This window comes from Leptonychotes weddellii, chromosome 6 (genome assembly GCF_054177405.1).
Source record: "Leptonychotes weddellii isolate Sample4059 chromosome 6, ASM5417740v2, whole genome shotgun sequence".
In the NCBI taxonomy this organism is placed as follows: domain Eukaryota; kingdom Metazoa; phylum Chordata; class Mammalia; order Carnivora; family Phocidae; genus Leptonychotes; species Leptonychotes weddellii.
Genome location: NC_138374.1, coordinates 135,524,884 through 135,537,245, shown reverse-complemented (window position 1 = coordinate 135,537,245; position 12,362 = coordinate 135,524,884). Strand labels below are relative to the sequence as shown.

Sequence of the window (12,362 nt, the reverse complement as noted above, 5' to 3'; positions counted from 1 at the left end):
CCGGTTGCCGTGGTTTCCAAATGTCTTTGCTGGAGGTGGAATTGCCCCGCCCTTGCCCCCTCCTGGCTAAGTAATCTGCTCGGGTTTGCTCTCCGGGGCTTTTGTTCCCTGCGAGCTTTCCGTACAGCTTTGGAGGCGGAGAGTGAAAATGGCGGCCTCCCAATCTCCACCCCGGAGGAGCCGAGAACTCGGGGTCCTGCTCCTCAGTGGACCCCCAGAGAAAAGCTGTCAGTCACTCCCGTCTCCCCGGTCTCTGGCCGCACTCCGTGCTCACCCGGCCTGTGACCGTGCGTTTCTATCTCTGGCACCCGACCCCGGGTGGAGTCTCCAAACCCAGCAGATCCCTGCGGGGAGTCTCCCCGGATCTGCCGCTTGTTGGGTCCCTGCTGGAGGAGCAGGGGCCCGACTGTGCCGCGGATCACGGTTTAGGGCAACCCCGAGCTGAGAGCCTGTGCCTGGGCTCCGCCCCTGCAGCCGGCTTCCCTGCTCCGTTACCTCGGAGCTCTGCTGCACTCAGGCACCCCCGGTCTTTCTGTGACCCCGAGGGTCCTGAGACTACACTGTCCCACCAGGGTTCCACCCCCCGCTTAGCCACCGGAGTGACGTCCCTCAGTGGAGCAGACTTCTAAAAGTTCTGATTTTGTGCCCCGCGGTTCTATCACTTGCCAGAAGCGGCTGACGGAGGCCCCTCCCCCGCTGTCTATCCTCCCGAATATCGCCTCTGATTCACTTCTCTGCACGTCCTAGAAAGTGGTAGCTTTTCTGTTCAGAGAGTTGTTGCTATTCTTTTCTTCGATCTCCTGTTGAGTTTGTAGGTGTTCAGAATGGTTTGATCCCTATCCAGCTCAATTCCTGAGAGGAGATGAAATCCAGGTCTCCTACTCCTCCGCCATCTTGCTCCGGCCCCCGAATTAAGTACTTCTTAATCTGTTGCATGCCTTTGGTCATTTTTCAGAATTCTGAAATAGTTTATTCAGAAAATTATGTCCAGTATTATCACTAATATGTACGGAAAGAACGTCCTGAGCCCCTTATCCAGCCATTTGGGGTGTCCTGCTCCATGTAGACACTTTGTAACATTATAAATCAAACAAACAAGAGTTTCAGTTCCTAACCATTGAAAGCAAAACACAACAATACGCATAACCACTTACCAAGTTGGTGACAAACCACAAGTCAGGAACTATTTCAAGTGACTTTAAAGCATAACAATTTATTTATGTCCAGGGGATATACCCTAGGGTCATAAAACAATACTTAAATTGTTTTCAATAATCATATTGCTCATGATAGTGTTGGTATTGTTCTAAGACTCTGTTGTGTATATGGTCTAGTGTGATATAGGTTAGAGTGTGGGATGGGTGAATACATAATTATATTCATTCATCAGCAACGAGGATTTTCTGTAGGGGGAGAAGAGATTGCTGTGAGATAAATGAGTAAAACTCTGTGGTTCTAGACTAGAATTGAAAGTATAAATATGAACTCACTACAGTATTTTTTTTCCTATGTCAATCTTTTAATGTACAGACATTAAAAAATGACACACCAGAAAACACTTTTACATTGACCTAGTGGAGATCATCCATTACGTACAGCCATGTTAGCAAACCCCATAGCCGGACATAAAGTCAGGACAGGTCCTGCTCGATCCTAATCTCAAGGCTGAGCTGTCCTGCCCCATTCATGTAGAATCAGTGCATTCAGTGAGCAAAGCCAAGTCTCTGCTTTGACTCTTCCTTCTGAACCAAGAGGCGAGAGAAGAACAAGCAAAGGTCGTGTTGTTACCCGGAAGGAGATGGTAAGAGCAGCACTGGGAGCTTTCTTCACTCCTCGGGGCTTGGTGCCCACAGAATGACTTTAAGAGGCCCCTCTGCATAGATGTGATTGGCTCCAAGTGCAGATATTTTGGTCTGAACTGTGAGGTTTACGGCAGACATGGAGTGGGTGAGTGGTAGGGAACGGCCAGAGGATGTGTCACAAATGCGATGTCTTCAGAGAAATAAGGCAGGTACTGCTGCCCCCAAACACCATGAGGCAAGGAGTGGCTCAAACCAGGGTCTGTGCAACAACAGAATCTGTGTGCTGAGGGTCCCCCATCCCGTGAAAGCTGAAGGCCCTAGAGCAGAATGCTGGAGAGCCTTTTATTAATCCCCTAGGATAAAATGACAGTTAAGCTCATTTTGGGAAAAAGAGAAATACTAACCACCCCTCCCTTCAAGTTTTAGTAGCCAACAGGAATCTGGGCTCTGAGAAGTCACAAACACCCCCCCCCACCCAAGATTATATACGGTAGTGGCTGCTGATCAAATGTGTTATCGTGGGAAATCCGGGAGCACTGATGTGAGTGGTGCTCCATTTGAGCAGCCTTTGCCAGGAGCATCGCCCAGAGTCGCAGTCCCCATGCAGGGACAGTCACGCACAGGACCAGGGGTGGGGGTGCTGGGGACAGGTGATTCTGTGTTCTACGGATAATGGTATGAAGGGACGGTAAAAAGGTATAAGCACAACCTTTGGAAACATCTCCTCCAGACATTCTGTTAATAAAATTTTAAGAGCTTAAGAGCCTGGAAGGATTGAGAAATTCTAAAGAACTAAGCCAAAACAAGAAAAAGTTATGATGGAAGGTGTCAAAGATGCGAGAGCTCTTTGTGGGTGTCGACTGGCCCACTCTGTCCCCACGTGCATCTTCCCGCTCACTCAGACTGGAGAGGCGGGGCATAGACGTCCAGCCTGTGTCAAGGGCAAGAGCTTCTGGTGGTCCTTTCTGGCACGGACACTCAGCAGCTCCTGGGGTCCCTGCACAGAGCCCTGGGCAGCCTGACAAGGTGGTGATGGTGGCGCCATGGTTTCTGGGGGTCACACTGTGTTGTCAAGAATTCTACAGTAGTCTTGCAACCCACGCCAGCGCCCAATCTGCCCAAGTGAACTGAGAGCCAGTCTGGGCTGTACTGCACCCATGATCCTCCTCAATAAAGACATGGTCTCCAATACGTAAAGGAAAGAACAAAGTGCCTTCGCTGAATTTCTGGAAAGGTGGCCTTATGAAATGCTGACTCTCCCAACACAGTGAGGTCCAGCCCTTACACCTGCCAGACCCCCCCACCCACTCCCGGGGTGATAGTCACTCATCACAGTGGTCTTCACAACACTGATGATCCACACAACACTGACAGGTGATGGTGCCCGCAGATGCTGCCCCCTGTGTTCAGACTTGCCATGGAGCCACTTGCCCAGCCCCATGGCCACCAACTCCTTTCTGCAGCTTTGTCAAAGTTGGCCAGCCCCTGCATCTATCTGGGATTCTCCACAATAGTTATTCTTTAAAATAAGAAAAAAGGTTGGCCACTTAAAAAGCCCAGAAATGAAGACTAAGCTGGGTCTTGGTGTATGGCTTCCACATTGTATTTTCACCCTATAAGGGACCAGAGAGCCATGGGGAAATGACTTGATTTCAATTTGGGGCAGGGAGCTTCTACCCGAGTCCGAAACAGCTCTGCTGAACCACAGAGGGATGGAGAGCCCAGTGAGGAAGGAGTGTTGTGAATTCAGAAGCAGGCTGACTTAGAAAGGATCCCGAGTCACAGAGGGGGCAATTTGAGCCTCAGCAAAAACAATGGCTAGGATGGAGTCAAGCATTTCAAATACGCTGACATTCGTGCATTTGCAGCAGAAAAAATAATTCATTGGTCACCTGGAAGTTATACAAACAATTCGCTCTCTTGAAGACTGGTAAATAAATGGAAAAAATTGAGTACTTATTCTGTCTTTGGACATCTCAGAGTAATGAGATAGTTATTGAGGAGAATATATCTTTTTAGAAACATTTTAACTAATAAAGAAGGTAGAATACCTTTGTGTATCTCTTGAAGAAATAACAGATTTAGGCCAGCTGGTGTCAAGGTGTGTTCAGGTGTACCTGGGAGCTCCTGGCACCCTTCCAGAGGCTCCATGAGGTCAAGACTATTCTTATAACAATACTACAATGATATTTTAGTGTACATTGTTTTCCAGAGACTGTAGTCATGTCATATTGCATCAGATGGTATTTGGAAGCAGTTATGAAAACATAGCTGCCTTCTATTAAGTCAGATGTTAAAGAGGATTGCAAAAATATTTTAAAGACCTACAAAGCCACTATTCTCACTATATCTTTTTGTTTTTTGTTTTAAATCCACATTCAGTTTATTTTCATTTTAAGTTAGTAAATAAACACATATTTAAAAATGCTTTGGTTTTTACTTCTAATCTGGTAACTATCTAAAATTCCAACCCTCTCATGTGGCTGGGGGAATGTAAAGTGGTACAGCTGCTGACAAAAATGGTTTGGCAGTTCCTCAAAAAGTTAAGCATAGAATTAATCATTTGACCCAGACTTTTCACCTCTAGGTGTATCCCCATAACAACTGAAAACAGATGTTCAGGCAAATATGTGTACTATTGTGAATAGTGAGTAGAAGAAACAGCCCAAATTTCCATCAGTGGATAAACGGAGAAACAAAATGTGGTAATACATACAATGGAATATCATCCAGCCATAAAAAAGAAAGAAAAAATGATACAACATGGATGAACCTCAGAAACATGATGCTCCGTGAAAGAAACCAGACATGAAAGAGCTCATGTTGTGTGACTCCATTTATATGAAATGCTCAGAATAGGTAAGTCCATGGAAACATAAGGAAGATTATCAGTTAATAGGGGATTGGCATGGGGAGGGATGGAGGTGGGTGACTGCGTAATAGATGTGGGATATTCTTTTGGGGTGATAGAAATTTTTTAGAAGTTGTTAGAGCTCGTGGTTACGCAACATTGTAATATACTAAATGCTGCTGAATTGAACACTTTAAAATAGTTAATTTTATATTGTGTTTCACCACAATAAGAAAAAAATAAGCAATTAGATATTCACACTATAATGTGAAACTCCAGAGTCTAAGTATAAGATGTTCCATTTTAGAAAAGAATGGAAGGAAACATGGAAAATCTTTGCAGAAAAAATTGCCTACAAAATAATAACAAATAGAATAATAGAAGTTTCCTTTTCAACAGTAGATGCAAGAAAATGATAAGCTAGAATTTGACACAATTCAGACATCCCCAGACCTCTGTCTGCTATAAGGATCGTATGGACCCCACCATATGCACTCTTAATAAACAACAACAGCAGAAAGCAAAGTAAACCTACAGGAACAAAGTTATGTAAAAAAAAAAAAAAAAAATCAAAACCCAAAAACATGCAGTTTGGTTTGACAGACCAATAAGGTAGAAATGCAGTGGGTTTTCCAAATAGTGTCCCAGTACTGGGGAGGTGGGGTCAATGTCACTGGAAACACCCCCTTGCAGCTCAAATTTGAGGTTCTTTTTGACTCAAGAATCTGTGGGCTAAGTTAAGTCAATCAAGGTTCCTGAGCTTAAAAGGGAGTCTGTTAACTGACTTCCAAGTTTGGGATAGTGTGGGATGGGGGATGAGAATTTGGATGGTGGAGAGGTAGCTCAGAGCTGCTACAAGAGCAAATAGTGGGTGCTCAATTGATACCTGTTGGATAAATGAATGTGTGCATAATAAATAAGTAGGTCAAGATACACTTGTTGTTTTTGGTTCTGTTGTTAACTTTTATTCTTTGGTTAAAATCACAGAATTTGAAAGAAAGCAATACAATGGGCTGCCTGTTTGCTGGCTTTCCTCTGGCCAGCTTAGGGCCTTGCAGGTACTGTGGCCGTGGCTTAGGCTGCGGGACGCGCACAACATGGACCTCAGTCTGCTGCTGGCTGTCAGCTCCGGGGCTGCTGCCTGCACTTTGGTGGAGGGGCCCCTGCTGGCCCCAAGTCTGCAGAAATCTCACGTTTGGCTCCAAGATGTTTATCTTCTTTGCTTTTGGGGTAGAATTTCAGGGTTATTTGTTGTATTTCTAATTTTGGGATCTTGGAGGAATCAGAGGTACGTTTTCACCTATTAATCCTGTTCTCTCTCCTTTTCACTGGTAAAAGGCAGGACCCTGTCTTCTGAGCTTCTTGATTGGAGTAAACTGGGCGTCGAGAGATTTGTGTCCACTCAGGCTTTGTTTTGGAGGCATGGGCCATTTGGGAGAGGAGACTTTATCGCCTGAGTGTGGAGTAGGTGGGTCACAACCAAGCTCTGGGTGTGCCTCTCGCATGAATGCCTTAGGTCTGGTTTGCATCGAGCAGGGGTGGTGGTGGTGATAGTGATAGTGTATGGGGCTTGGGGGGCAGGAGCACCTGTCCGGTGCCTGGCCCTGAAACGAGGCTGCAATTCTCAGTCTGTCCTTGAGTGTGCACCAGGACACCGTGGGTGCTCATGCTGATGCAAGGGCATCCTGTCCCAGCCCAGCTCACTGCCTCCCCGTGCTGCCACATTGCTCTCACTGGAATGTTTGTCCTGTGGGAGAATTAATCTACTAATTATGCTTGCACACCACTAAGTTTTTCACATGTGTGCATGCCAGCGAATTGACAGCACACCCAACAGAGTCTTGGGTATTCTACCTCAAACTGAAGGCTTACAGAGAGAGAGAGAGAAAAAAGACAATGTCAATGGCAAGTAATGTTTAAATCTCTGCTGTCATTTGGCTGTGACCCAAAAAGTGAATTAGCTTATGCGAGGTATCGGATTCCAGGAATATTGTCCTGACTCATATACTTTGCAATTTGGACTTCACAATCAGGCTTGAATAAAGGCCACTCTTAATACCGTGAGCCATTTATTTCCAGGCATAGAGACTGTTACAATCTTCATTTTGCATTTTTTATCTATGTAAATCGATCAGTTAGTGAAAGCCCCCAAGCTTGGAATGTTTTACTACCACGTTTCTGCTAGATGATATGTAGGTCTATGCAAACTTGTCATTTTTTTCCTGATTGGAGAAAATCCAAGGATTATCTTTATAGCTAACATTGATTAGAGTCCAAATATTTCACTCAACAGTGCTCAATATATTGTTACAATGTGCCAAGGGCATTCACGGAGAAGACGGGATGGCATCTTAGGACAAACACCTCTGAACTTTTGGGGAAAAGTGACAAGCTCCTTGTTCACCTAGTAACCTTTTATTTGGTATCAGTGAGGCCAAAATGTAGATCGAGGTGGGGGATGTTGCAAAAGGAGGAAGAGGCTCTATTGCTTGTGAACCTTCTACAAAAAGCTACCTTTGCCTGACTCCCAGGTTCTCCTGTCCTCAAGAAGATGTGTTACTCCAAGCTCCAAAGCTCAAAAGCTACTGAAAAGATCATATGCCAGTAGAAAATACTATTTTTACCCTCAAAAAATGGCTGTGGTATAAGATAAATTTGCTTGCATTGTACACGGCAGTATCTATCATATTTGATTCTGGGATTTGGATCTGTAGCACTACAAGCCAGGTGGGGTTTGCAATTCTCTGCCTTGGTGTGAGTGATGGTCAACATACACCCCCTCCCCCAAAATGAGAATGTGGGTTAGAGGGATGAGACAAAGGGCGTGAGATGAGCAACGGGAGCCACTGAGGACACTGGGAGTGGTGACGATGGAGGGCCAGAGCAGGGAGGCAGGGAGAAGGTCGAGCTGCATGGACAAACCCAAAGCGTCCTTCTAGATACAGCAAGCTGGAGGAGATGTCCAACATCATCCTCTTCTTTAGCATTGTGGAAGTACGCGACTGGGGAGGCGACATGACCCTTCAAAATCACACGGGGGCTCTTGCAAGGTAGAAAGTAAGAAGGGAACTGAAGACAGGGAAGCAGCTGGAAGCTGGGCAGATAAGAAAATAAATGCTGGAGTCGGGCTGGAGTGGAAATGAGAGGCAAGTGGGAGGCCCGGGGCTGTGGGAGGTGCAACTCTCCTCTGCTGGTTGGTTTGTGTATACTTGCTTCTCTCAAACTCCAAATCTCAGACCTGGAGATTTCCCAGCTGCAAGAGAGAGGAAGTCACTGTCGAGCTCTGAGCGGAGCTGCTGAAGCCTGAGACCAGCAGCAGCTCTGAGAGTCTCCGGGGAGATGCTGCTTCTGCTGCTGGTGTTGCCCAAGGTTCTCTGCCCAGGCGGTGGTGGTGAGGAAGGTGGACGACTGGCCACACCAGCATGGGGACAGGGTCCAGATAAAGCCACGGAGGCTCAGGCTTCCCCAACACTCCCAACCACCCTCCAGAAGTGGGGAGGCGGCCTGAGGCCCTGGGGACAAATGTCTCGGGCTCTTTGTTGCTCTTCAGACTCTGGGTTCCTTTTCTCTAGATCTTTCCAACGTTCATTCTCTTATTGTTCCCTGCTTCTCCCTTTCTCCTCACTTTTTTTATCCTCCCATTACCCACAGCCTTTCAGGGGCCCACCTCCTACCAAGCCATCCAGATCTCATCCTTCATCAACAGCAGCTGGGCCCAGACCCAGGGCTCGGGATGGTTGGGCGATGTGCAGATTCACGGCTGGGACAGCGCTGCCAACAGGGCGGTTTTCCTGAAGCCCTGGTCCAAGGGGAACTTCAGTGATGAAGAGGTGAATGAGCTGGAGGAGCTCATCCAGGTCTACCTTAGTGGGTTCGTCCTAGAAGTGCAGGATCATGCCTCTGAGTTCCAGATGGAATGTGAGTCCAATCCTCTGATCTAGGGAGGCTCTTGCTGAATTTGTCTCTCCTACATCAGGCTACTCTACCTTCTGATCTTTGCCCCTCCTTCCTGCATTACCCAGCTGCACACATACACTCCTCTGGAGCAGTTGCACCCTCTGACTCCACACCCCCACAGAGCATTCCAGGTTCTTCCTGCTGCCCGCACTCTCCTCTGACAGGTAAAGGTGCCCCATTGTAACATCTCCCGGTTGGCTCGTGTATAACTTGCTTCTCTCAAACCCTAAGCAAGAAGCCCCACTTCTCTTCCCCGATGCCTGAGTGACCTCCTCCTGCAATCCCCCTCTTGGAGCCTCCTGCTTGGCCCTCTTCCCAATGCACTCCTCTTATTCACCATGGATGGCTGGCCCCCAACCTTCATACTCTGCCCCCCTCTCCCCTCTGCCCACACACGTCATCGCAACTGCTTCTCTACTATTAGTGATATGCATGCCTCTCCCTGGTTCTCAGCTTTCTGAAAAATCCCTGATTGCTGTAAATAAGAGTTTGGCTCATCATTTCACACCTCAGACCTTTTGCATCACCCAAATCCCAAATCCCAGGTTCTTCCCTCATCTCTTTCTTGTTTGCTTCTTACTAACTGTCCATTTTCCTTCTATCCAGACCCTTTTGAGATCCAGGGCATAGCAGGCTGTAAGCTGTATCCCAGCGGGGGCACCGTGCGCTTCTTGCAGGGAGCTTTAGGAGGACTGGACTTTCTGAGCCTCAAGAATTACTCCTGTGTGCCCACCCCAGAGGGCAGTAGCAGGGCGCAGTGCATCTGTGAGCTCATCAGTCAGTACAAAGGCATCCGGGATATCGGGGAGAAGCTCCTCTTTGAAACATGCCCTCGGTATCTCCTGGGCGTCCTCGAGGCAGGGAAGGCAGAACTGCAGAGACAAGGTTAGTCCTGTCTCCCAGTAAGGCTTTTCTGTTTCACTTCTTACCACTTTCCTTAAATTCAAGAGGAGGAAGTACCTAAGAAGAGAGGGGCTTAATCAATAATTTGGTTTCCAAAGGAAGAGAAGGGGTCACTGTCCAAACTTGTAAGTTTCCAAATCCCTGTGCTCTAGAGTGGAGTCATAATCTGACACTCTCCCTGCTCCTTCCTGCCCCCGTGAAGCCTGAGGCCTGGCGGTCCACTGGTCCCAGTCCGGGTCCTGGCCATCTGCTGCTGGTGTGCCACGTCTCCGGCTTCTACCCAAAGCCTGTGTGGGTGATGTGGATGCGGGGTGAGCAGGAGCGGCGGGACACCCAGAGAGGTGACATCCTGCTCTATGCTGATGGGACATGGTACCTCCGAGTAACCCTGGACGTGGCAGCCCAGGAGGCGGCTGGTCTGTTGTGCCGAGTGAGACACAGCAGTCTAGGCGGCCAGGACGTGGTCCTCTACTGGGGTGAGAAAGAGCTGGGACCCGGCTAGGCATGGGGGAGATGGTCCTCAAGCATAGAGGGAGGCACTGGCCATAAGTGGGCTTCACCGAAGAGAGGAGGGTGGGGGGAAGGAGGAGGGGAGGGATGGAGGGAAGGGAGAGGGAGGGAGGAATGGAAGGGGGAGAAGGAGGGAATAAAGGGGAGAAAGGGAGAGGGGAGGTGGGGAGGAAGGGCCAGAGTTGGGGGAGGGACAGAGGTAGCATACATCAGCAGCACGTGACCATCAGGTAGGCAAAGGAAGGCCAGAAGAATCAGAGAATGGGTTTTGAAGTGACATCCTATGTCCTTCCCCAATTTCCAGGAAACCGCATCTCCATCGGCTTGATATTTTTGGCAATAATAGTGCCCTTCTTGATCCTTTTGATAGGTCTTCTGTTTTGGTTTTTGAAGCACTGGTGAGTTTTTATTTTTAATCTTTCTTTTTTGTCTACGCATCTACTCTTTCTACCATTTTATCAATTTACATCACATTAGCCTCAGTCTTTCCGCCAGACTCTCCCCTTTCTTCCCAATCCCATCTTTTTTATGTAAATCTATTGTTTAAATTGTGGTAAACCTACCCTCATAAAACATAAAACCTATAGTCTTCACCATCTCCAAATGCACAGCCTAGAAGTATGAAGTACACCCACATTTTTGTGCAACCAATTTCTAGAGCTATTTTTGTCTTGGAAAACTAAAACTCTATACACATTGAACAATACCTCCACAGTCCCTGCTCCCCAGGCCCCAGCACCCACCATTCTATGCTCTGTCTCTAGAAATTTGATGATTCTGGGGACCTCATATAATTGAAACTTTTAGGAGTTGTCCTTTTGTGACCAGCTTATTTCTCTCAGCACAAGGTCTTCAAGGTTCATCTGTGTGGCCCCACGTGTCACAATCTCCTTTCTTCTCAAGGCTGAGTAATGATATTCCATTGCACGAACATGACATGTTTATCATTCATCTGTCGATGGACACCTGCGGTGATTCCATGCTTTGACTATTTGTGAATAATGTCACTGTGAACATGGGAGCATGAGTTTCTATTCTGTAGAAATATTTTTTGCTTGTGTTCTTCACAGGTCATATCAGAGTATCTCATGAACCCTTGACATGACTTCTCTTCCATTTGGAATAAGCACCCAGAAGCCCAGAAGATCAATCATCAGCCCTGGGGGGTCGATTGCATCATATTTCATCAAATAATCCTCCTATTTGATCACATCAGAGTTCCCATAGGATGTAAGATAAATCACTACTCATAACTAGCAGAATAATAATAGAAAACCATCAATTTTTTATGAGATGGTATCAATAGTACGATTCGCCCTGATCTCCTACACATGAGATGTGGAAAAGAATGTGTCTTAGAATAAATGAAATATAGTATACAACTTGCTGGTGACAATCCTTTGGTTTCCTATTTTAAAACTTTTTTTGTTCTGCTTCTGCTGAAATGTCATTTGTCAAAGTAAGCTAACTATAATTAAGCTGCAATTGTTGTATTTGCAGGGATGCTGAGCATGTTTAACATAATGTCTCTGTCTCTGCCTGGATGACTTTCTAACCCTTGAGGCACAGAGAGATGCTTCTTCCTCCAGGAAGCCTTCCTTACGGCTACAGTGGAAGTGACCCTCCCTTGTCTGGTGTCACGCAGAGACCGACTTCACTCTGTACCCACGGCATTGAGCTATTTTTGTGTCATTTTAACGTATTGTTGGATATCATCAGGGATATCAGTCTGAAATTCTTTTTGATGGGGTCTTTGCCTGGTTTGGGGATTAAGGTAATGCTGGCCTCATAGAATGAGTCTGGAAGCTTTCCTTCTGTTTCTATTTTTTGAAACAGCTTCAGGAGAATAGATATTATTTCTTCTTTGAATGTTTGGTAGAATTCCCCAGGGATCCATCAGGCCCTGGACTCTTGTTTTTTGGGAGGTTTTTGATCACTGCTTCAACCTCGTTACTGGTTATTGGCCTATTCAGGTTGTCAATTTCTTCCTGTTTCAGTCTTGAGAGTTTATAAGTTTCCCAGAAGGCATCCATTTCTTCCAGGTTGCTCAATTTATTGGCATATAGTTGTTGATAATAATTTCTAATAATTGTTTCTATTTCCTTGGTGTTAGTCATGATCTCTCCCCTTTCATTCATAATTTTATTAATTTGGGTCCTTTCTTTTTCTTTTGGATAAGTCTGGCCAGTGGTTTATCAATCTTATTAATTCTTTCAAAGAACCAGCTTCTAGTTCTGTTGATCTGATCTACTGTGTTTTTGATTTCTAATTCATTGATCTCTGCTCTAATCTTAATTATTTCTCTTCTAATGCATGGCTTAGGCATCATTTGTTGCTTT

The 12,362-nt window shown here is 46.3% G+C and overlaps 1 protein-coding gene across 1 annotated transcript; it reads left to right on the top strand.

The window, feature by feature from the left end:
* The first annotated feature begins 7,611 nt into the window (after nucleotides 1-7,611).
* On the top strand, nucleotides 7,612-11,382 carry LOC102742806 (T-cell surface glycoprotein CD1b-like). The gene is made up of 6 exons (XM_081823222.1): nucleotides 7,612-7,647; nucleotides 8,226-8,571; nucleotides 9,217-9,494; nucleotides 9,710-9,989; nucleotides 10,328-10,421; nucleotides 11,094-11,382. Exons 1-6 carry the CDS (start codon nucleotides 7,612-7,614, stop codon nucleotides 11,113-11,115), a joined length of 1,056 nt encoding a protein of 351 aa, XP_081679348.1. The 3' UTR covers nucleotides 11,116-11,382.
* Nucleotides 11,383-12,362: the final 980 nt, after the last annotated feature.

What these genes read in the sequence shown, in the direction of transcription:
- LOC102742806 (XM_081823222.1), top strand. Translation starts at nt 7,612, where the DNA reads ATGTCCAACATCATCCTCTTCTTTAGCATTGTGGAA. An exon ending in CTCTGAGTTCCAGATGGAAT is followed by an intron (nt 8,572 to 9,216) that starts GTGAGTCCAATC and finishes CCTTCTATCCAG; the next exon opens with ACCCTTTTGAGATCCAGGGC. An exon ending in GGACGTGGTCCTCTACTGGG is followed by an intron (nt 9,990 to 10,327) that starts GTGAGAAAGAGC and finishes CCCAATTTCCAG; the next exon opens with GAAACCGCATCTCCATCGGC.